Source organism: Cottoperca gobio, chromosome 17, assembly GCF_900634415.1.
Source record: "Cottoperca gobio chromosome 17, fCotGob3.1, whole genome shotgun sequence".
NCBI classification, from domain to species: domain Eukaryota; kingdom Metazoa; phylum Chordata; class Actinopteri; order Perciformes; family Bovichtidae; genus Cottoperca; species Cottoperca gobio.
Window position 1 is genome coordinate 21854051 of NC_041371.1, and position 20545 is coordinate 21874595.

Genomic DNA, 20545 nt, shown 5'->3' on the forward strand with positions numbered 1-20545 from the left:
TGTTTTTCACAACAACAATCATCTGGTAGATTTATTTATTTATAACCTTTATTTTACCAGGATAGGTCTCATTGAGATTAAAAATCTCTTTTTCAAGAGCGTCCTGGCCAATATATTGGTATTAAATCAGAACAGGTTCTTTAAGCACTATTCCTGTGAAAGTGTGTGTGTGGGACTAAATGTCACTTTTTTTTAACAATTATTATCTCAGACCAAAACTGTAGAATAGCCTATTGTTCATCTTTTTATATTTGTATTTATTTTTAATATTAGTAGCAGATTGCGCAAACATCTATTTCATTCAAGAATAGACGAAGGACAATGTGTTGACGGATATTGACGGCCCTAAACAAGAGATGGGCCCTCTAAAACCTTCTTTAAATAGCCCTGCAGGCTGTAGCGCACAACAGGGGCGCTATTAAAGTTATCCAATGACACGGGAACCTGCATTACCAGCCTCTATTGCAATGCGGTGGCGCTCCACAGATCTTTCCCGGTTAGTGTTGGCTGTTCGGGGATAAAGCTGAGTGCTATTCGGTCATGTGATTCCTGCTTTTTTTTTCTTCCCCCTGTCGAAGTTGAAAGGCAGGAGCAGAACGGTGGAGGGGGCCAGCTTGCCTTCCTACTGGTCGTGGATGCAACGTTTTCGTCCGTTTTCCGCCACATTAGTGTTTGTTTCTCGCTCGGTGTGATATTTTTATTCCAACCTTTCCTTCACGATGGCGGGGGCTATTATTGAGAATATGAGCACCAAAAAGTTGGTGATAGTGGGAGTTACTCTGCTTTTGTTTCAGGCGTTTGCCTTCATGGTCGGCGGTTTAATTGGTAAGTTTCCCCCGTTTTATCCCTTTTACTTTATCAATTGTTTTGCTAACGTTTGTGTCTGTGCTCGCGTGCCTGTTGAAATGTAGACGTTAACGTCTCTAAACGGTCAGAGCATAAAGTTTGAAGTTAAACTGTTCGTTACATGCCTCCATAGCAGCTTTAAATCAACGTTTTCATACCAAAGGGAAAATGGTAAGCGCCAACTTTTAGCTTTACATGACCGAGTCGTGCTCAAACAATGCGGTAGTTTGACACCTTAGCTGCCGAAGTGCACCTCCATTAAATCACTGCTTTGTATCAAGGTGTTTGCTGCCTGCATGCCACAACTGCTGCCTTCATGTCTTTGGCTAAAAATAACATAGGATACCATATTTGTGAGTGACTTTCTGTATTTTTAACACAGGAATACTCTGAAATACATGTAATCTTTTGTGTTTCTACTTCTTTGATCCAAACTCGCCCCCCCTTTTTATTTTTCTTCCCTCCCCCTTCTCCTACCTCCCCCTCCTCCTCTTCCTCCTCACCCCCACCACTCGTATATAATGTCTGTCTGCTGTGTGGGGCCCCAGGCAGCATCTCCACCTTCCTTTCACTCCGTCCTCTTCCCCCCTGTGTGAAGTCTCTCCTCCCCAAATCCCTACCGCCCTGCAGGCACAACATTCATGTTTCCTCCTCTTCCCCTAGTTTAATTTGCATTGAGACAGACAGTGATGCACACAAAACACAAGAGCACACAGCTGTCAAAGTTAGGTTTAGCCTTGAGGACTGTATTGGAGTTGCTGTCAAGTTTCTTCAAATCCACCCACCCACTCACGCATGCACAACAGCTACACACATTCACATTTGATAAAAATTGAATCCATGTCTGTTTTATGAGCTGAATATGGAAAACAGCCCCCAAACACCAGCCAGCCTGTCTCACTACATAGACGGTGATAAATTAGCTTGTTCGGTTCGTTCCTGGCTGAGATGGTTTTAATGAAGCCAAATTCCTTTGTGTTTGCTCGGTGGCTGGGGGCGGCAGGGGTAATTGAGTAGAAAGGGTTTTCTCTCCCCTTGTTTCCCCACAATCCCGGGGACACGGCATGGGGTCAGCAGGCTGAGAGGACGGCCATTATTCTGGACACACTGATGGAGACTGGAGGAGCCCACCGGCTCTAACTGACCCTGCTGGACTCGTAGGGTCAGTTAATTAAACTGCAAGGGGTGCCGGATAGATAACTGGGTTTAATTCAGTCTGGTGTGTCTTCTTTGTTGCTATACATGCTTTTTATTTATTTTTTACACAGCTGTTAACCCACTTACACAGTTGAAAGTTCCTTGAAGATGGCCTTGGTTGAGTTTTATGAGTGTGTGGAGTGTCTGTTAGCCAAAGGGTGTGTAAACTGTTGGTGGTGTTATGAGTGGACAGATAGGATTAGATGTTCAGATAAGTAACAGGAACAAACTGTTGTGATTCATACTTCTTTTTTGTGTTTGCTTACTTTTAGGTTTTTTGCTTTTTTGGAAACCAGGAAGTACTGGAATATGCAATCTTAAAGTATTAGTCCTCACAAGTTTCTGCTTGCTACAATCACATTTGACAGTGATTACAGCTTTGTGTCTTCTTAGATATGTCACTAATCTTATTCATGAGTTGAATCTGAAAACTCTTTCATGTTCCCCACCATGAGTCAGTCAACTTCCCACAAGCACCCCCAACCGTAATTACAGCTTCCTAGATATGTCATAGAAGCTCGTCTCGGCACATTCAGGATTGCAGTGTTCCTTTCTCCTCTTCTTTCTTTGATATTTGCTCAAGCACATTTCATAGTTGTTTAGACTGTTGATGTATAATTCATTTGTCCTGGTTCTGAGTCTTCACATTACTCCCTGGTATTTGGGCTGCGATTGAATAGTCAGAAAAATGACGTCGTCTTTTCCTTGACCTTAATGACAAATGTCATTCGCTCAAATAAAGATGTGAAGGACTAAGGAAAAGACAGCAGCTATACTAAAAAAAGATCAAACTGCTCTTACAGCGTAGGCTTTTCTTTCTTTTTTTTCAAGCAACTATTTATAACATAGAAAATGAATGCAGAGACAAACTCAATGTTGTACAATTCATATGCAAAACAGAATGACACCTCCCCAAGAAGGATGATTTTAGTTTATCCATAGTATACATTAAACAGTGACGGGGATGTTATTGAAGACCGAATGGTGTGTCAATGCTGCTAGGAGTTGTAGGACGATCTTCTTTTTGGTCCTATGACCCCTCGGCTAAAGGAGATGACAAAGGAAGCATTGAAGCACCTTTCCTTAGTATTTAGAGAATTCCCCCGGCTTATCATGGCTGCCACTTGGATACTCCGGGTCGTTTCCCTCGGTTTTCCTAAGCTAAAAAGACTTCGCCCGCAGCCCTCATTTTCTTGTACTGTTCAAAATGCTGCACTGCCACTACCCTGCCTCTGAGATTCAGTCAGGCTGGTTTTCTGTATTCTTGTTGAGGTAACCACTTTTAGGAAGCATCTGGATGGTTCCATATTTTTCAATGTCCTTCTTATGTAACCATTACCTTCTTTTATGAACTTGCAGTACTTTTCAAATTATCCACACCAATACATTTTCCTTTTTAAAATCTGAAATTTCAGAACATTATCAGTTACTCTCGTGATTATTTTATCTATTTAATTGTTGAATTTCCCAACCAACAGTCCAAAACCCACATTTTTTTATTTACTTCATACCTTCATACTATTTCCCAACCCGTAAATCAACCATGTTGGATGATATACACAACCAAGACTGCGCCCGTTCATGTGTGAGAAAATGCCAATCGTGTGCGCAGTGTATAATTGTGGTCATAACGCTACTCGTGACCCAGAGAAACGGCTTCTTTAGATTTCCTACAATCATCAGAAACAACGATCCACAAAAGAGGGATGAATTGCTGTCTACCGAACGCCGTAAGCTGGTTTAGCAACATAACTCATGAGGATTTAACAGAAGAAAAAGCACAATTCACCCGTGTGTGTGTGGCGTCCACTTTATATCTGGTAAGAGCTCATGCTAAAGCTATGTTTTCAATGTTTACGTTAAACATTTGTGCTTATGATATACCCGAACACTGTAAGACCTTACTTCTCGTCAACAGGAGAAGCGGCAAAGCTTTATGATGGCAGCCATTTGCTCTTTTCTTCTGTGCATGTTTTTGTTTTGCTTATTCTTGTTTGGATGTAGTGAGCAATCCCAGCCCAAAGTCGATCTAACAGGCTCACTGAACATGCTGATCGTCTGACATCATTCTCCACTACATGATAGTTCAGCTTTTTACTTACACCTCCACTCTCAAACCACTCGGATGTCGTTCACATCAGACCTCCAGCTTTGACAACAGGAGACCAAAGTTTTTGTCTCTGCATGATAATGATAGATCTTTTCCCAAACACTTCTAAAATCCTGTGAGTAGACTACAAACACCAGTCTTGTAAAGCTCATGAATCTCAATGCGTAAACAGTGTAATCGGTGCCTGAGAGCTTTCGGGAATTTTCCCTCCCATCACTTCAGAGAGGGGGAGCTTTGCTGCAAGGCAGTTTCTAAACAGTGTTCAAAGTAATTGCCAAAGTGTTTGGACTGGATTTGGCTCAAACCCAAACTGTTGACTGTTCCTAATGGTTGCTAAGATATTAATATTGTCCATGCACAGTTTAATCCGGAGTGCTCAAGTTTTATTTATTGATTTTTACTCAAACTTTTTGTTTGATTTATTAGTTTGAGGAGAAATTTGGCTTGGCAGGACCTTGACACACTTTGCTGCAGTATTTCAATATGACACCTAACATCTCTCCCACTCTGTATTTGTCTCACCAGCTCCCAGCCCCACCACAGCAGTCCACTACTTGGCCACCAAGTGTGTGGACACAACCAAGCACCGACAGGAAACAAAATGGTTCATGCCTTGGGGTCCAAACCAATGCGACAAGATCCGGACCTTCGACGAGGCCATGGCCAAGAAGATTGAAGCCAACAACATTGTATTTGCTGTTCACATTCCTCTGCCTAACAAGGAGATGAGCCCCTGGTTCCAGTTTATGCTGGTCATCCTGCAGTTTGACATCGCATTTAAGATGTACAACCAGATAGGTGAGAACCATGGGTTTCTTATGGGTTTCAAACACAACGCGGCTCATGTTTCTCCCCCAGGACATGGCTTTCAAGATGTAGGAGGGGGAAGAAAGTTTAACTTGTGAGAGGCTATGCGATCCTATAGGGGACTTGTTAAGAGAACCAAGAGCCATTTAGATGGAAATGAACAAGTAATGACTTGGTTAAGTGTATTTCTTGTGTATCCCTTATGTGCCTTGCAAGTTCCTGTTCTGCATTTCTTTCGGTGGCTTGAGGATTTTTCCCAGTTGTGTCAATATTTTATCTCCGTTATTTCTTAGTTTCACAATCTGAAGGCAAATATTTGCAGAGGCTCTATGTGACCAAGCTAGCCTCTGAAATATTCACATCCATTGTCACTTATTATCACTTTACCAGTAATACTAATTTTCTCGTTCTCATATTACCTTCCCGGCAAGACGTCCTGGTAAGATGTTGTCTTGTGTTCTTATTTCAGTCGATCATGGCGAACGCTTGAGGAACCCACAGAAATGTGTTTTATTCAGGAGATTGGATTTCTGTTACACTGAAAGGCAGCAAACAATGATGGATGCCCTGCTGTTTGTTCTCTACAGGCCCTTGAGGTTTTGTAGCAGGCTTGTCAGACACTCTTGAGACGAGTATAAAGAGACGGACGGAGGTAATCTGGACCTGTTTCTTATTAGTTGCCTCTGATATGCCTTATTATGCATTCTTAAGAGCCACAACTAAATTATTTATTTACTTTGAATATGAGAAACTCCCAGTTAAGTGAATTTTACAGCTGACATGTGTTTGTCACTCAAGATTTAGGATAAATAACATTTTATAATAATTTCTGCAGTGACTGGTACGGTCTCATTTCAGTAACATTTCACTCGTACATCTCCGTGTATAAATTGTTACATTTGTTGCTGTTACTATCATCAATTTTTTCTGGGACAGATATAAAGGGTGTAAAGTGGGACACCCCCTTTGTTGATGAGTCCCCACCGTCCTGCAATTTTAACACACTTTGAAGTTAAGTGGCATCAAGGGTGCTTTTACACCTAACCTGTTTGGTGTGGTTAAACAAACTTGGGTCCGTGGGTTAGTACGGTTAATTTGGGCTGGTGTGAAAGCTGTCAAGGGACCCCTGGTGCAGATCACACAATCGACCCGAGATAGCTTGAAAAGGTGGGTCTCTGTCCGTCAAGCGGACTCTGGTTCGGTTCGTTTGTGATGTGAAAGTAAACAAACCCACCACACGATCTTCTGATAGCAGAGATGTGATTTTAGCATCTGTTCAGAAGCTAAACTACTGGTGAATCTGCTGATTGTGAATTATGTTAAGGAAGAGATCTTATAATTGGTCTGTATAAGGCCATGTAGTTAACCTATTTATGCAAATCATTTGGTAACCATGGTTACACATATGCATGTCAGCGTGGGTATTTTCCCTGATTAATGGCTCAAAAGCTGTTAAAACTGCTGAGCTTGTATCTGACTCGGTGTACTTTGTCAGTTCATTAAGTCCATTAAAGAGTGTGTGACAGCGATCCCACAGTAATGAGGCCTGAATCACTACTGTACCTGTTGGTCATTATTCATAACATGCGGTCAATTTGCAGTCTGATAATACAATTTCTTTTTCAAATCTGTTATTTCTTCATAAATGTAGACATCAGAAGCATTAAAGTGCTGAACAAATGTCTGCCAGTCACACTTTGATTTCCCCACGTGGGTCCTGATGATGCAGGATCATAAAAAAACAAGTTGCCTGTCAATATGTAGAACTTCAGCTTTACTCCTCTTGGTTCATTTGTAAAAAGTCAGAGTGAACATGAACCGGCAAGAATTAAAAAGGACCAATGTATTTTTTTCTGCCTTGGTCCTGACCACAGGAACCAAATTATGGGTGTGAAAGCAACCGTAAGCTTTGAGGAGAAACAAAGCCAATCAAGCTTGAAATCTCTCATACAGACTTTTCTTTAACCTCTTAAACCAGACTGAATTTAATAAATGTAGTCTCATTTTGGGCCCCAGGCTCTGTCCAATATCTTGTGACTATTGTCATGAGGGGAACCCACCTGTGAGTGTGAGTGGATAGACAGACCTTCAGCATCAGCTCAGTGCTTGAATGAGAGGAAAGGGAGGAGGAGGAGGGGGGAGATAACTATTATCTGGAAGAAGACAGGGTCTGGTATCCTGGTTGGTTGCCTGTAGAAGGGATTAGAGAGGATGACGAGGGAGACTAATAAGTGACTGGATCACCAGGAGAGCCTGGGAAAGAAGTTTTGACTCTTAATCACATCTTCAGCTTCGGCTTAGATTGCATAGCTCAGCTTGTTAATGTCAACTTGAGCGTTATAACAAACTCTGATGCACAGTCCACACTGACAAATGTCTGTAAACCTTGATGCATCCACCATAATTAACAGAAAGGTAACAGACAGACTTGTAAACATGTGGAGACCAAAAGGTTTGTGGTGTACTTTTTTATTTTTTATGACCCAGCCTTTCTGGTCTGGCTTGTCTAAACAGTCGAGCTACAATGGTGTCTAGTCATCGGCATCATTTGCTTGCTCACACTCTTGTCCTCAGTGGAAATGTGTTGGTTACTGCCTGGCTGCCAGGCAGAGGAGTCAGTGAATCAGCCCGGACCACAGACAGGTTTTTCTTACAGACTCTTTCAATCTTTCTAAAGCAACATGAGGTGCTGTGAGAATAGGTGGATGTTGAGGGAGTACTGTAGATGTAGATGTAGTAGAAACCAGCAGCAGTGAGATTCCCACTTTTAAACTCCCCATTTTCTCATCGTTATGAACCCATTCAAAACAACCCAACACTACAACTCAACAAAAGGAAGACAGACTTATCAAAAAGAGAGCCCGAAGATATCTCCAAAACATTTCAGAGATGGAGAGAAGATGATGCAAATAATTTAGCCTTCTGTAGCGGTGTACGGCAGCAGCTACAGCTACGGTTAGCAGAAGGCTATTAGCAACATTGCATGTCATCTCAAAGGGCTTTACAGGCCCACAGGTTTACAAAGAAAACAGCACGGTAGTTCTCATACATATGCATCAGGACAATGTTGGACATGAATGGCTCGTACAGGTTACTGTATGAGGTGTGCATATGCTCATGCTCGTCTGATGGGCAGGGCTTAGGACAGAGAGGGGAGAGCTGGAGGATGAAGGCTGTATCTTCACATTCTGCCAGCCTTTTTTGTGCTTTTTCCAGAAAACTGCCCTACCCTGGGCTAGCACTTAAATTTCAATATGCTGAAAGGATACCATGGAATCTTTACCCAATTACACCAAAAGTAATCTGGCTCCCCCATCTTAAGCATAACATTTATTCATTAAACTTGTTGATAGAAAAACCTAAAAAGATTGGATAGGATTCAGATTCCTTAAACTGAGTAGATGCTGGTTTTAGATTGAATAAAACTCTCAAGACAATGGAGCCAGGTCTTCCATAATTAACTAAATGGCATCAGCTCGTCCGGCTCTCTGTGCCAAAGGTAGGCGGATTCTGTTCTGCAGCTGTATAACGAGTGATCACAAGGCCATCTCTTCCTTGACTGCCTTATCTGTGTAACAATGTGTGAGGTTCGCCCTTATTAACCACTCCACCCACCTGCCCCACTCCACCCCGGCACCAAGCACCCCTTGGCCAGAGTCCAGCAATAACACAGCTGTTGAGGAGGCTTAGTTTCCGTGGCGATGGCCACTGGACTGGAGTGGAATGTTTGCATGAAGCGAGCGGACTTTCAGGGCGTCTGTCTCGACCAATGGCAGAGTGGAGGGCATTACAGAGACAGTCGGCTGCCAGTTCTCATCTGGTTCCCCCCCCTTCCTCTACTTTTTTCCCCCACAGCACAGGCCACCGAGTTTCTTTCTCTTCATTCCAGCTTGTTTCATAACGGCACAAGAGGCACTCTGGAGGGCTGGAGGAGAGAACACTTGGCTTTGTAATGTGATCTAAAGATGCAGTTTTAATAGCTTGGCTTTGGTTTCTGTTGTTGGATTCACTGGGCTGGTCTGTTGGAGGCCAGCTCAAGGTCCTGTTCAAGTTAATGTCAAGTAGGAAGTAACCTAGATTTGGGCCACCATGGAGCAGACTGAATCACTGACTGTTTACATGCTGAGAAATAATCCGACGGGACCACATATTAACATTTAAACGATTTGACCTTGTTTGTTTTACAATATACCTACCAAAAACAGCCTGGTTGAACATTCAGCCTTCTTAGATGTAGGTTTCATGTAGCTTTTCAATGGTTTTAAATTAATACAATATCCACTTTCAGCTTCTTGACACTACTCTGGAGTGGTATTAGCATGTGAAGCACTAGCATGGTATATGGAAATGAGCAGTACTATAGTGGGGACTGTCTCCATGTCAGTGGTAGCAGTGTTGTCACTTTGCTGGTCTCATAGTTAAAAGGCCGGGGCTGTCTGTCATCAGGACTTAATTTTATCCTGTCACTGAGATAATAACAGCCAGCAGAGTTGTGCAGGGAGGAGGTTTAATAGGCACAGAAATACAACAACAAGAATGTCTTGTGCCTCATCTCCCCTGCATGGTACCAGCATGGATTGACTCGTCTTGACTCGCTGTTCTTTTTTTTAGTTTTCCATTGGCAAAGGTTATGGATAGTAGCTGATACTAAAAGGTTTAATAGGCTGTAAATAGCTTTTTTTATGTTAATTTATAATTAATTTATGCTGAGTGCACTCTGTGTACTGTGTCCTGGTTTGAGTCGAGAGATAACTGGATATTGTTTTCAGAGCAGGTAGAAATTCTTCCATTTTGAAAAAATTTGAAATTTCTTCTGCAAGCACTGTGTAGTTCTTTGGATATAATGATTCTCCACAAATTGTACTTTTTGATATGAGGATGTTTATTAACACACAATGTCTACTAAATGTTTGTAGTGATCTGAAAGTGAATTGCTGTGGTTATTCTTTCCAGAGGATGGAGCGCTGGCCACCATTGACGTGGGCCTGGCCTACAGAGACGACACAGTCAGCGAGTGGACGGAGATGGCTCACTCTTTCGAACAGAGGAAGCTCACCTGCAACTTCACCACTGCCAAGGTGTGGACATGACACTGCCTCACCATGATGCATCTTTAGAGTACCAGAAACAGCCTATTCCAAACATACTGTATATCGTGTATCTTTCGATAATGCTAATTATAATGACACCTAGATGCCACCAGTGTTGGCTAATGCACATGTCATATTTATGGGAGCGACTCACAACAATTATGATTACCGCTGGACACTTAAACATGGTCCTACAGCTAATAGTGTTCTATGTCTCAACTCAGACACTTAGTTGCGCAGCATGACTGAGACAGTTTTACAGTAATGTGTCTGTCTATCCATCTTTCAATGTTTTAAACCAGATCTGGTGTGTTGCTGTGTTTTTTTCCAGACCTTTGAGAACGAAGGACGTTACTATGAGTGTGAACTGCTGCCTTTCATGGAGGTCGGCAGCGTGGCCCATAAGTACTATCTTCTCAACATTCGGCTGCCTGTCAACGAGCGGAAGAAGGTCAACGTGGGGATCGGAGAAATCAAAGACATTCGTCTCGTTGTAAGATGCCGTTTGATTGGTACACTGCTTAATGTTCACAAGCACAGTCAAGGGACTTTTTTTCAACTATGAAAGAGAGAAAGTTTGCCATTGAGTGATTTGGTGTCTACCTTTTTTTTTGTTGCCAATAATATAACAGAAATATTTGACACTGATTCTTTCTCTTCCAAGAGCATCCACCAGAACGGAGGCTTCACCAAAGTGTGGTTTGCCATGAAGACGTTTCTCACACCCAGCATCCTCATCATCATGATCTGGTACTGGAGACGGATCACCCTGATGAGCAGACCTCCTGTGCTGCTGGAGAAGTAAGGCAGCTCCCTCAGTGCTATTCTGCGTTCCCCATTGTATTGTTGTTGCCTTATTTATTAATGTTTCAAAATGATAGTCTTTGGCATCATTAGGGCTGATTTAGCAGCAGCACACAGATCCACAGCAGGTGAAAGGAAACTATACAACAGAGCAAAACCTCATTTTTATATAACAATTAATTAAAATTAAATGTAATATTCCATTTTTTTTTTATTAATCATCTCTTAAAAACAAACAAATGTACCAAGATAATAGACTGTAGATAGATGGATAGATAAATACTTTATTGATCAAGTAGCTTAAAAGACATGACATTACACATCTGCCCCTCTCCCCATTGAAAAGTAAGTACAAATAAAATTATAAATACAAAAGTAAAAATACAGGCTGTTATAATAATTGACAGGTCTAGTATTTTTCTGATCAGGCATCTTTCAAATACATCTGATTCAGAACATGAGATATTTGTATTCATTCCTTAACCAAACACCATGAAGTTTAAAGCAGCAAATCCAGGTAGTCCTGCCTGGAGCAGATAGTTTAAATGCTGGGAGAGCAGAAGCCATGCGCACAGCCCGTGTTTGTCTAACCCCCTGCTGTGCTGGGTAGACAGATCAGTAAGAGGCAGCGTTCTGCGCCACAGGAAGTGCCTGGCGAAGCGTGAAACACATTACAAAATCTGCAAGCTAGCACTCAACCCACACATTTAGGACACACACCAGCTCGTTGAGACACCATGTGCACACAGATGGACACACACGCACACGCATGTCAAAGTCTCTCTCTCCTTCCCTCTGTATTTTCCGGCTGAATGCTCTTATTCCCAAGTGAACCAGCAGGCACTCAGGAAGTGTGACTCGTACCCTATTTGTGGACAGTGGGTGATTTTTTTCTTTTCTTTTTTTTTTCATGCTGAACAAGAGTCTGCGGTCATGCTAGTCCACAGAGGTGTCAGAATGATACACAGGAAAAGCACAGATGGGATTTATGTCATCAACCATGGCTCTGTTCAGTTAAATGTGTCACTGGGTTTGCATGCACAGCAGCCAGTAACTGGCTCACCCAAATGGACTGCAGACATAATTAATGTTAGTTACACCTGTGCTCCTCTTGCTATCACATGTCAAAATGTCCATTTAAAGGTATATCTAATATTTCAGCTTTAAAAAGTTTAAAAACGACTACATTAAATATTTTCAGTTGTGTACTATCATCATCCCAAATGTAGCTGTCAGAAATAGATTTTTCTACATTTGAATTATGCACTTTTTAGATCTTGGTCATTTTTAACTAATATATTTTAACTGGAAGAAGGATTTGATTAATTGGAGATCTGGCTATCAGAGTTATCAGAGCAACAAGCTGCGCTAACGTAAGCAGTTGCATTCTATGTCCGCCGAACTGTGTTGGAGAAACCCTCATTTTTAACGTGAAACTGTTTTTACCGTTTTTCAATCACCGGTTCCCTTTTTAGTTTTGGAGAGTAAGGATCATGATACCATTCTACTTCACGACGCAGATTACACATTTACAGATTTTCATACCATGCCCTTATTCCACACACACACTCGCACACACACTCTCCTGTCTGTGTTGGTGGTGCTCAGAACGCATTCCTTGCATTCCAGTCAAATGTGGTTTCACTCTGTTCGCTCCGTAGAACATTGATGACGAGCTGGAGTGGAATTGCTTAGAAACTGTGTTACATTACTTCTATTACCCTCAGCGTAAAACATTTTTACCACATTTTTACAGGTCACCTTACTGCTGCTTTTTTCTCACCCTCTGTTTTGCCTTCTTAACGATCTAGTTACTATATCCTTTCATCTAATGGTGGCATGCTGGAACCTGCTGCAGACGCTTGGAAGACGAGCTCTATTCTGTCTTTCTATAGACCGGTTGTTCTTAATTCCTTCCCCGTTTAGTTTTCTCTCTAATATCTGGATTTCAAGGTTGAGGGAGGTTGGCTGTAATAATTGGGCTTTTTGTAAATGAGTAAATTATGTAGACTTGCAAAGGTCAGTGGGGACACGCTGTGCTTGTAGCTGAATGGATAATGTCCTGAGATCTAATGAGCTTGCTTTAAAACATAGATTGTGTCAGAGTAGTGTACAAGATGTAGTTCAGAATCGGGTATAAGCCTGTCAAAGTGACCCTCAATTTAATCTGCCAACACAGTTCAACACTACATTATTCTTATTTAAGAAAGGTTTCCTCAGGGGTTGTAGCTTGTCTGGTCTGATCCATTTATCTTTCTTGAACACACCTGCATGGCTATTGATATTAATCATTTTTTTAATATGCTTCAATGGATATATTTAAACGCATGGTTGGCCTTCATGATGAGTCTTTCAAAAATGTAAATGATAGTTTTAAGACTGTTTTTGCTCCCTCAGGGTAATCCTGGCTCTCGGTATCTCAATGACATTCATCAACATCCCAGTGGAGTGGTTCTCTGTTGGCTTCAACTGGACCTGGATGCTGCTTTTCGGGGACATCAGGCAGGGCATCTTCTACTCTATGCTGCTCTCCTTCTGGATCATCTTCTGCGGGGAGCACCTCATGGTACTGTACACGGCACCTTTTAACTTAATGTTTTTCTGACTGACCTGCAGGCTTGCTTGCTAACTGCAATTACAGCCATTCCGTGCAAAAGGTATCAAAGTCTCATCTCAGACATTCTGTGACTAGCTAATGGGTTTGAAATAAAAACATAAAAGTTTAACAAGGTTTCAGATAAAAACGAGAGTGCTTTGGTTTTGACGTAATCAACTAGTGAACTTATTTATTTATTAAAAAGTTTAAACCAGATTTAAAAAAAGTTGGATAATTTCCCACGGCACACCTGACAATCTCTCACGGCACAGTGGTTGAAAACCACTGATCTACAGTATGACCCTTTTGGTGACGATGGACTTGTTCTACCATACTATATTTGATGTATGAAATGTAACAGTGGATCCTCTCTTTACCTCTGCTTCTCTCAGGACCAGACAGAGAGGAACCGTTTCTCAGTCTATTGGAAGCAGGTCGGACCCATCGTGTTTGGCTCCTTCTGTCTTTTTATCTTTGACATGTGTGAGAGGTGAGACCAAGTTTTTTCTTCTTCACTATTTAGAACAAGAGACTTGGTAAAGTGGTAAATATCAGTATGCAACACATTATAATAATGAACCTTGTAAAATTCTTTCGTATTTTTTTTGTATGTCTATTCTAAGGCTTCATCTCTACATGCTGTGTGTAGTCTTTGCTATTTGTAATGATATGTTGTGACACACTAAGAGGAGGTAATGCTTAACTGTGTTTTTGTTGTGTGCCACCAGAGGGGTCCAGCTGACAAACCCCTTCTACAGCATCTGGGCGTCTGATGTAGGGACTGAGCTTGCTGTATCCTTTTTTTTTTTTTTTTTTTACTGTGTTTGACAACAGTATCAGAAGAAGAGCACTCATGCAAACCGCTTGTCTGATAGGTATCACGCTAATAAAAACCCTCAAGAGTGTATATGGCCAAATCATGTTTTTAGTCTCAGTTTAGGCTCTTGTTGCAACAAATGTTTGTCTTTACCAACACTGTGTGCCAAGTTATCATGACTTAAAGGGGTGTCAAACTCATTTTAGTTCAGAGGCCACATACAGCACAATTTGATCTCAAGTGGGCCGGCCAGTAACATCACAGCATAATAATCTGTAAATAACGACAACTCCAAATTCTTCCCTTCGTTTTAGTGCAAGTACATACTGAAAATGTTCAAATTTGATCTTTTTACAAAACATTATGAACAACCTGAAATTTCTTAAGAAAAGAAGGTGCAATTTTAACAATATTATGCCTCAGTTTATCTACAAAGGCACAAAACATTTTGTCACAGGTACCTGGAACAGTATTTTACTTTATGATCAAAACAACTAATTTTTACACTTTGCAAAAGCCTCCCATGGGCCGGCTTGGACCCTCTGGCGGGATGGTTTTGGCCCCCGGGCCGCATGTTTGACACCCCTGACTTAAAGGGACAGTTTGGATGTTTTGTAGTGGGGTTGTATGAGGTACTTACCCAGAGTCAGTGTATTGGCTACAGTAGATGACGGTCAGCACACCTCCGGTTTGGAGAAACCGTCAGGAGCTACGACACAGAAGCTAACAATGTCCTGCTGTGGACGGGGGCAGCAGCAAGACACCTAAAAGAAAGGCCCATCTAAAAAAAATCCATATCAGTTTATGTGCACGCTATATTTATAATATTTTCAGTGATTTACCTCGTACGTCATTCAGCCCTTTTCAGACAGGGAACTGAAGCCGTTATCTTTGCTCTCACTAAAGCCACCAGACTGCATTGGTTAAAGTGATTGTACCTCACAGAACACAGGAGTTGCTGCTCTACCGCTGCCTCCATTGGTTAGTTTGTTTGTGTTATTGTGGGACTTTGGTGAAGTTTTTTCCCATAGAGTCTAGTGGCTCTAGCTGACCGTGCCGACCGTCATCTACTGCAGCTAATACACTGACTCTACATGAGTATCTCATACAACCCCACTACAAAACATCCAAACTATCCCCTTATTGCCTCGCTTCCAGTTCCTGCAGTACATGTATGAGACGTTCTTCTTGATTGCTTTAGCATGAACTGGAAACTGTTCTCTAGACTAATCAGATGAGAAATAATTCAGTAATGCCATATGTGAAAGCTTTGCCCGGGGTATCGGAATGATGTGTTTATGTGCGTGTACCTGTTGGTTTGCTTTGCTTGCCGAGCTGAGCAATGCAAGATTTAACAGCACACCTCTGTGCTGCCAAACACCCTGTGTTTCCACCTTTTCCTGCTTTTCCATTTAGTCCCATCAAAAGGAAAGAGCTGCTTAGTGTTCCTGACTCTCAGCGGTTTGATGAAGTCATCAGGTCTCAGTATACTGCATATGTCACATTTGGAGCAAATAAGGTTAAACCTGCATACTATGACACAGTCTTCTTACTTTACAATGATGACGCTGCATTTGTGGACAAAGAATTGAAGTAATTGCATCTATACATCTATAGTATGCACCACCACTCCTAAGGAGTGTGTTTGGTTATTTCCTTGACTGGTGTTGCCTCAGATGGCATTTATCATTGTGGCAGGGATCTGTGCCTGTCTCTACTTCCTCTTCCTCTGCTTCATGGTTTTTCAAGTCTTCCGCAACATCAGCGGTAAGAGGACGTCCCTGCCTGCCATGTCCAAGGCCAGACGGCTGCACTATGAGGTGTGTGTGTGTTTGCATTTCTAATGGTTCATTATCACCAATTTAAAAACAAACAGTTCATGACTCTACAAAAGGATTTCTCTGCTACACGGACTATGTTTATTATTATTATTATTATTATTATTACTATTATTATTATTGGGTGGCTCAGGAGGTAGATCCCTGGCCCCTGCAGCGTCCTTGGGTAAGATACTGAACCCCAAATTGCTCCCGATGGCCGTGTGTGTGAAAGGTTATCACTAATGACGAGCTGATGTGCACCTTGTATGGTAGCCGTGAATGTGTGTGAATGCTGGCATGTGTTGTAAAGCACTTTTGAGTGATCGCAAAGATTGTAAAATGCATTCCAGTCCTGTTTTCTCCTTCACTATTCTTAGGGTCTGATTTTCCGCTTCAAGTTCCTCATGCTGGTCACTCTGACCTGTGCTGCCATGACTGTCATCTTCTTCATCATCAGTCAGGTGAGTGCCGCAATGTAATAAATTCAGACATAATTGTGGCCATAGGATATTTATTTATGTGATAATTGGTATTAAAAAAAAAAAAAAATTCACAACGACTATAAAAGTTTCTTTGCTGCTGTTCCAAAACGTACAACGCTCCGCCCTTTTCAAAGTCTTTTTGTTTTGTCTGTGTCCAGGTGAATGAGGGCCACTGGCACTGGGGAGAGCACACAGTGCAGGTGAACAGCGCCTTCTTCACCGGCATCTACGGCATGTGGAACCTGTACGTCTTCGCCATCATGTTCCTCTACGCACCGTCTCACAAACGTTATGGAGACGAACAGTCAAGTGGTCAGTGCATCACCGGTAACTACGTGTTTCTACTAACTTCCTAATGAAGATGATGCAGAGTCCGTTGTAAATGTTCATGACTGCTTCGTAGTAGTGCAGATACAGAAGGAGCCAGATTCCCAGGGGAAAGAAGGGTCTCTTTGGCCAGAGAGGGTGATTCTAATGGACACCAGGCTTCCTTCCAGACAGAAAGGAAGGGAGCAGTGAAGAGGGGTGGGGGAGGGGTGGAGAGCAGGGAAGTAATGAAAAGCATCGCTCCATCTCCTGATGTCAGTGACGCAGGGAGAGAAAAAGAGGGTTTGAAGATCTGGAAGCTTTCCCTGAAGTGCATCAACCAATCTCATGGGAGCGGCGCCGCGCTCCAAGTTTCAGTCTCTGTGTTGATTTATTTTATCTGCTCATGAGTTTCACTTCAGTTTCGAGTATTTGTGTTGCTGAAATTCAGCTAAACTTGTCCCATCATTGACGTGTCTGTGCATCTGTTATTTCTTCCAAATGATTCATATCATTGTGGATGGCCACAGAATGGAAATGTCCATTCTGTGGGAGGTATAGGACTTTGATTTCACATAGTTCCCACGGGTCCTTGAAATCCTTAAAGGTTTGTGAATTTGAGAAGAAAAAGTCAAGGCCTTAGACAAAAATGGACATGGTCATTAAAAGTGCTCGTATTTATGTATTTTATGCAAAAATAGAAAGTTATTATTATTTGTTGTACTTAAACTTAGTAAATGGGCAACTTTCTGCTGTCTGCATGTGCTGCAGTTGCATAATTCTTTCACACACCAGCTGTGTAGAGAATGTGTGTGCATGACTGTTTGGAGTCGAGTGACTGAGGTTAAGCAGCAGCAACAAATCTTACGTTAAGATTAGATTCGATTTATTGTCCCCACGGGGAAATTAATTTTCACAGACTGTACATGTACACAGTATACATACAACAAATAACACAGACAAACAGATGGCACCACACATGACAGGTATACAGGCACACACACTCAGCGCGGCCTGTTATTTAAGTTATGCAATGGCTGCGGGGATCAAGCTTTTACCAAAGCGAGACCTTTTATATTTTAGAGTTCTGTCCCTGTGCCCGGATGGCAGTGGGGCGAGGAACTGATTGCGTGGGTGTGTAATGTCCTGTTATATTGTGCTTGCGATGCGTGAGTTGGCCATGTTGTTTAGCACTGTGAGGTCGGGTGTGGGAGTCCAATTATCCTGGCAGTGGTGTTGGTGATACGTGTGACTTTGGCACAGTTGACAGTGAACATATTGAAGAAGCAGGAGGAGCAGTACATGAGGGTGGGCTGGTACAGTAGTAGGAGAGGGGGGGGGGGGGGGGGGGGACATGCAGTCCTTTAAGTTTACAGATGACTGATAATCTTTGTTGGCTCTTTGTGAAGATATCAGTGGTGTGTTGGGTATTGATGATGATGATGTGCTGTGGTGTGTTGGGTATTGATGATGATGGTGTGCTGTGGTGTGGGGGAACCCATGATGATTTCTTTCATTTTACAGACATTGAGGTGGAGATGGTTGTCCTCACACCACTTGGTGAGGACAACCATCTCCACCTCAATGTCAGTAAGCTAACTTTCAGCTATGCCTGGAAAATGTAAATTCCAGGACTCATGGCTCACCAAAGACAAAGGAAGATTGGCTTATTAGATCTACGGTACATTCATAGAGCCTGCAGCAAATCAATAAAGGTTCACGCTATGACCTTGATCTAAAACTATGCCGTTGTGAGGCCTTTTGAATTTGAGGGCATTGGGCCTGGAAAGTACTTTAAAGTAATTGAAATAGATTTTTAAGAAGGTGTGGATACCCTGATTTCAAGAACTAGTTGTTTTCATTTAATACACATTATTAAAATGTAAAAGTTTAGTAAAAAAATAGAAAAGACTAAAGGATGTTAAAATATATTTAATTATTTATTTGCCAATATTAAATCAATGTGATGCTTTGGAAGCACACAAATTCCATTGCCAATGAATTTTAGGTTAGCAAATGCAACATTAGCCCGATTTTAACCTGACTTTCCACAACCGTCTTCCATCCGAAGACTGAGACGGATCATTTAGTTGGTTGAACAGAAGCAGACTGACGTCTCTCTACACCTCTACAAGGGATGATTTTGGTGTTGATGATGTGTCGTGTTTATGTGCAGGAGACAACGGAGCAAACAGTGGAGAGGACATCCAGCTGACCACTACCATCACACATGTTGACGGTCCCACTGAGATCTACAAGATGACCGGCAAAGAGGCCCAGGAGTAGATGTCACACTGTCATTAAGACTCCCCTCTACTACCTACTGCTCCAGCAACCTCCTCCCTCGTATATATGTAATCAAACAGGCTTTTCTCTTTACGTCGCCCGGCCATGAAACGGCATCAACAATCCATCTTGTATGTAACCTACCAGTCTCATAGTTACTTGTCCTGTTCCAGCACCAAACCCTCAGCTGTGTGACTTGACTAAAACGCTGAATATTATCAACACTCCTATCAGTCCTTTTTCATTTCACGGTGGAATCTTTTACTTTTCATTCTTCATGTAAACTGTGTTTGTAAATGTTGCACAGTGCTTTTGACACCAAAAAAAGAGCTTAGAGTGTAAAGAAAAGCATTTCTTGGTGGTCAGAAGTTGTATTTGGCAGCCATCACACTCCAGTGTGGTTAAACTGAACTCCTTTGTAAAGCCCTGAGCTTTTGACAATGGACAGCAAGATTTGCGGATACATCTAGTTTGATTTTCTGCTTAATGTACCTGTTCTATTCTCAGTCGAGGCCTAAGCGCCTGTCACAAATATTCTTCCATAGAAAGTAGATCATGTTTAGTACTGCTGTCAATCTTTCAAGTGGTGGAGATCTTTTTTCTTTTATATCATGTATGTACAGACCACATTGCCACTTTGGGAAATGCGTACTGTACGTTCATTATGTTACAATGTAGATATCTATTTTTTATAAAGTGCTTATTTTCAGCTTCACAAAATATATGCGTCAAGCTCTATCAATGTTTTTGAAGTTGACTGTAGCCTACATTATACATGGTTCTTAGTTTTCTTTTTGCTTTTCATGCTAATTTAAATAAAAACACTTTTACTTAATAACCGTGTGTATTGTCAGTGTTTGAATGATATGAGTTTTATATAAGAGTCCTTATTTTTAGTCTTTTGCCAGTAATTTAATTTAATTTAAATTTAAAGGGAAATTAAAACAGGAAAAGGATTGTCACTTAATTATCTGGATTTCAGTGTCTTGTACTCCTGAGTTTATAGTGACCTTTACTTGGAGTCCATCATACTAGACTGAATATATAATCAGAAAATTGAGACTTTTTGTCAGTTGAAACATCTTGTCTGCAGGGCTTTTTGAAATAAACTCATGTGTGTGTTTGGTGCAAGTACTGTGTGTCTGAATATGAACATGCATTCATAGGGAGAGTGCGCCTCCGCATGGCTCACAGCAGAACAATAAACCTGCGTTCACAAACTGCTAGTGAGACAGGAAGTTTTGCTCTTTTTTAAGATTTAAAATGCATTCTGAACGAGGGATTTTTAGCAGATAAACTTGCATTTGCATTTATAGTGCTTCATGAAAAGGTGGCAAGCTGTTACTTATTTCTTCTTCGGGAGGCTTTGCTTTTACTCCACCAA

General features: G+C 41.7%; 1 protein-coding gene across 2 annotated transcripts; it reads left to right on the plus strand.

Moving 5' to 3' along the window:
* The first annotated feature begins 536 nt into the window (after positions 1 to 536).
* On the plus strand, positions 537 to 19999 carry wls (Wnt ligand secretion mediator). 2 transcript variants are annotated; one of them, XM_029454140.1, is made up of 12 exons: positions 537 to 825; positions 4679 to 4951; positions 9914 to 10038; positions 10382 to 10543; positions 10715 to 10851; positions 13252 to 13420; positions 13843 to 13940; positions 14179 to 14242; positions 15944 to 16087; positions 16465 to 16548; positions 16728 to 16881; positions 19052 to 19999. In XM_029454140.1, exons 1-12 carry the CDS (start codon positions 720 to 722, stop codon positions 19159 to 19161), a joined length of 1626 nt encoding a protein of 541 aa, XP_029310000.1. In that variant the 5' UTR covers positions 537 to 719; the 3' UTR covers positions 19162 to 19999. The 2 variants fall into 2 exon arrangements, with proteins under 2 accessions (XP_029310000.1, XP_029309999.1); XM_029454139.1 differs by having other exon boundaries at positions 539 to 825; positions 16728 to 16896.
* The last annotated feature ends 546 nt before the right edge of the window (positions 20000 to 20545 follow it).

What these genes read in the sequence shown, in the direction of transcription:
- wls (XM_029454139.1), top strand. Translation starts at nt 720, where the DNA reads ATGGCGGGGGCTATTATTGAGAATATGAGCACCAAAAAGTTGGTGATA. An exon ending in TCAAAGACATTCGTCTCGTT is followed by an intron (nt 10,544 to 10,714) that starts GTAAGATGCCGT and finishes TTCTCTTCCAAG; the next exon opens with AGCATCCACCAGAACGGAGG. An exon ending in CCTCCTGTGCTGCTGGAGAA is followed by an intron (nt 10,852 to 13,251) that starts GTAAGGCAGCTC and finishes TTGCTCCCTCAG; the next exon opens with GGTAATCCTGGCTCTCGGTA.